The sequence below is a fragment of the Cnephaeus nilssonii genome (genome assembly GCF_951640355.1).
Source record: "Cnephaeus nilssonii genome assembly, chromosome: 6".
Classification (NCBI taxonomy): Eukaryota; Metazoa; Chordata; class Mammalia; order Chiroptera; family Vespertilionidae; genus Cnephaeus; species Cnephaeus nilssonii.
Window position 1 is genome coordinate 70,520,455 of NC_137077.1, and position 4,209 is coordinate 70,524,663.

The 4,209-nt window shown below is 40.1% G+C and overlaps 1 protein-coding gene across 1 annotated transcript; it reads left to right on the forward strand.

Moving 5' to 3' along the window:
* The first annotated feature begins 851 nt into the window (after window positions 1–851).
* LOC307102411 (heterogeneous nuclear ribonucleoprotein C-like) lies at window positions 852–1,811 on the forward strand. Its single transcript, XM_079775961.1, has one exon. The coding sequence runs from the start codon at window positions 1,041–1,043 to the stop codon at window positions 1,773–1,775; it is 735 nt and encodes a 244-aa protein (XP_079632087.1). The 5' UTR covers window positions 852–1,040; the 3' UTR covers window positions 1,776–1,811.
* Window positions 1,812–4,209: the final 2,398 nt, after the last annotated feature.

The window sequence follows — 4,209 nt, forward strand, 5'->3', positions numbered from 1 at the left end:
CTAGTATCCTATTTCAGGACATAACTTGTCATCAGGAAGTTGCAGCCTGGGAGGAGCCAGCACAGGAAACGAGATCCTTCACTAGAGAGAGGGAGCAGGCAGCGCCGAGCAAAGCCCGCTGCCCACGCGGGAGCAATGCAGTCCCACGGCAGAGCGTGGGCCGCGGAGAGAAGGCCAACAGAAAGTGGGGTACTTGAAGAATGTAGTCCATGTGCCAGGGTGTGTGCGGAGGGTGAAGATGGTAGTACCACAAAATAGTAGAAGTGTCCCAACTAGTGGGCAGAGCTTAGACGGGGAATGGAAATAACACGTGTCAGGCATCATGCTCAGCAATTTATAGACATCACAGCCAACCAGTATGGTGGATATGATTTCTCCTATGTTATATGTGAGGAAACTGAAGTTCAGGAAAGATTAAGTAACTTACCCATGTTCCCCCACCTGCCCAGAAACCCAGGCAGAGCGGCAGGCAGCACTTGGGAGAGTCACTGAGCCGGTGAGCATGTTCTGGGATCTGGTGTCTGGATTTTAGTTATTTGCGGGTGGCAAGAGCCAGGGAAGACCTTAGTTCTAAAGTGACTTGGGGAATGAAGCAAGATGCCAAGTTTGTGCACAGCAAACAAGACAGAAACCTTGTCAGAAAAGTGGTACCCAAAATGATGCCTGGGTCTCTAGAACAAAGGGAAGAGTACCCTGACGCTTGCACCTCTATGCCTTTGTTCATGCTCTTCCTTCTGGCTGAACACCCAAACCCACCTTTTGCTGTTAGGTAGACCAATTGCCATCTGCCTGTCTTGATCATCTGTCAACTGATCATCTGTCTTCAGGGGCCTCATCTAATTTATAACACAGATTTTTGTGAAGAGACAAAGGCTGAGCGGTTGCAGCCGCATTGCTGACCTCGAGCAGTAGTCGGCTTCTCCACGTAGAACCCGGGAGTAGGAGATTCAGAATCTCTTCTCCCTTTTCCCTCCAGTGAGATTTTTTTTTGATCTTCAGCTACATTTTGGCTTTGTGAGGAACCGTAATCATCAAAGACAATGGCCAGCAATGTTAACAACAAGACAGATCCTCGCTCCATGAACTCCCGTGTATTCATTGGGAATCTCAATACTCTTGTGGTGAAGAAATCTGATGTGGAGGCTATCTTGTCAAAGTATGGCAAAATTGTGGGTTGCTCTGTTCATAAGGGCTTTGCCTTCGTTCAATATGTTAATGAGAGAAATGCCCGGGCTGCGGTGGCAGGAGAAGATGGCAGAATGACCGCTGGCCAGGTTTTAGATATTAATCTGGCTGCAGAGCCAAAAGTGAACCGAGGAAAAGCAGGTGTGAAACGATCTGCAGCGGAGATGTACGGCTCCTCTTTTGACTTGGACTATGACTTTCAACGGGATTATTATGACAGGATGGACAGTTACCCAGCACGTGGTCCTCCTCCTCCTCCTATTGCTCGGGCTGTAGTGCCCTCAAAACGCCAACATGTATCAGGAAACACATCACGAAGGGCCAAAAGTGGCTTCAATTCTAAGAGTGGACAGCGAGGATCTTCTTCCAAGTCTGCAAAGTTGAAAGGAGATGACCTTCAGGCCATTAAGAAGAAATTGACCCAGATAAAACAGAAAGTGGATTGTCTACTGGAAAGCCTGGAAAAAATTGAAAAGGAACAGAGCAAACAAGCAGACTTGTCCTTCTCGTCCCCAGTAGAGATGAAGAATGATAAGACAGAAGAGGAGCAGACCACCAGCTCCCTGAAAAAAGATGAGACTAATTTATAAGACATTTCCTTCCTTTTCCCTTGGATAGTTTACCCTCTCAACCAGGTGTAACTTATTAAAGGCACACAGAACCAAAGCATTCATCAACTGAGATTGCCCGTTTACCTATAGGATCTTACAGTTAAATGACTAGTAAGAGTGCCAATGAGTGTATTTCTAAACCAGTCATTTTCATTTCAAGAAAAATATCATATTGATATTTAAAAATAGTTTTTAAAGAGATAAATATTTTCATTATGTACTTTTCCCTCAAGTATTTTGAAAATCTCTTGTGTAAGCTACTGTTTAAAATACATAGCATTACTTAATTCTTTATGCAAAAGCTTTATTGGATATATATTAATGCATCTGAAATGGTATATAAAAGATAGACATCCTATTATTGATGTTTGGATGCACATGACAGTGACAGAATTAATTTCAATTCAAGAAGCATTTATTTACTGAGCAAATGATATTAACAGAAGATACTCATCCTGGGAGCTAAGTTGTGAATAAAGATATACTCTCTGCCCTCAAAATGCTTTTCATTTAAAAGGTAGAGGCAGACAACATACAGAAATGGTCATGGAGTCTTAAACAAAGTGTTAAGTAGCAATACCTTCTTTCTAGCTAGAAATAAGGTTTTGGAGGGTAGGATTGTCTTTTTTTTTTTTCTTCCTCCTCCCCTTTTTAATTTCTTTTATTAACGTTTAAAATCATTCATGGCATCTAACATATGTGTCTCCTATATGAGATTTCTAATAAATTTCAGGTGGATATATTGAACCCAAGTATTCTTATTAAAGATTTCAGGATTGTAGGTCTTGATAATTAGGTTATTATGATGTATGTCAATATAAACATGAGGAATACTTATTTTTGCAAATTTTAATTATTTGTTTATTCAAACTAAAAATTTCCTTTTAACAACCTCTTTCATGATGATGATATCAGATTTTACCTTGAGAGACAGATATCAGAAATCTTGATATCAGATTTTAGCCTGAGTATTACAAGTCAGGTTGATTCTCTGAGCCTTAGCTAAATATTGCTGTGCTAAATAGCATCCAAGGTCTCAAACAGCTCGGATATTTCTGTACTTCATTGGTACCTATCAAGAGATGCCCATTTACTTATATAGCCTACCATTCCGTTTCATAATGGTCTTTCAGTTCTAGGGAAATGCCAAGATGTTTTAAGTAGAACCTTATTACAGCATGAGTCAGCATTAAGAAAAGTGTGCATATGTTTTATTAGTCAAACCAAAGTCTAAAAAATGTCCACACAAAATAAAAGCCCTCTTATAACTTTATTAGCTGATTATGCTAGTGTCTTTTTACATAATAGCAAAAGACTTTTATTGAATTAAAATTATTTCTCCTGCCTCTATTAGCATATGAAGTTTCAACCACATAAGTGAAAATTACTTTTTGTATATTTTTCCTTAATATTGAAGCAGCCATGGCTTTCATCAGAATATTTAAAAGTACATTGCTAAAATGTAAATTATGAATAGTTTGAAAACTGGTTCCTTCCTTAAAAATGATTTTCTTTGGAGCACGTAGGCAAAAGCAGGTAGCCAGCTGAGTTGTGTAATAGCGACTGGGGAGCAGTAAGCTGGGAAGATAGCTGCAGAGGACACGCCCAGGCAACAGAGGCCTTCCTCACTCCCAGAGCCGAGCACCAAGACGTATTACCTGGTATCCAGGACAACCCTGATCCCCGGAGAACACACCTACATCTACCGGTAGCTTAAGGGCTAACTCCTGTGCCTCTTAAAGAGAGATTATTTGAAGCCATAAAATATATAAATGGAATGATGACAAGAAAGTGTAATTTACTGATGTGTGAAGACACCGTAGGCTTTATGAAAACTTAACGAGCTAGAATCACCAGCAGAACAGTTTTTTACGACTTGCACTTTTGTGTCATCTTGTCCCTTGTCATTCTCCCAGGCACTCAGCAAAGGAAAGAGACAAAAAAATTTTTTGAAGTTTTGTTCAAATAATAATTAATATTCAATCATCATTAGTAGATATTATAACTAAAATATCTGGGTGATGTTAGATATCCTAAAGGTACTTGCAAATGCAGTGTGAATATCAAATATTCTCAAAATTCGGAGTCCTGGTAAAAACCACATATTAACATTGAAGTAGATAAAAATAGCACCAGGAGCTCCCCCCCCCCCCCCCCCGCTTTGTAGGTCAGTGCTCACTGCTGAGTGTGCTGTAATTATGTACACTACATGAGCTACAGCTTGAGCTAATAATACCATACTGAGTACTAGAAAGCTGTAATTACACAACGACATAATGTATGCTTGGCAAGATTTTCAATTTTGGGGAATCTACTGTCAAATAGCATCTGGCAGAATTAAAAGTCCAATTTGGGGGTCAGAGTAATTGGTCTAGACTGAACTAGTTTAGGGCATTGTGGCTCAAGCAGAATA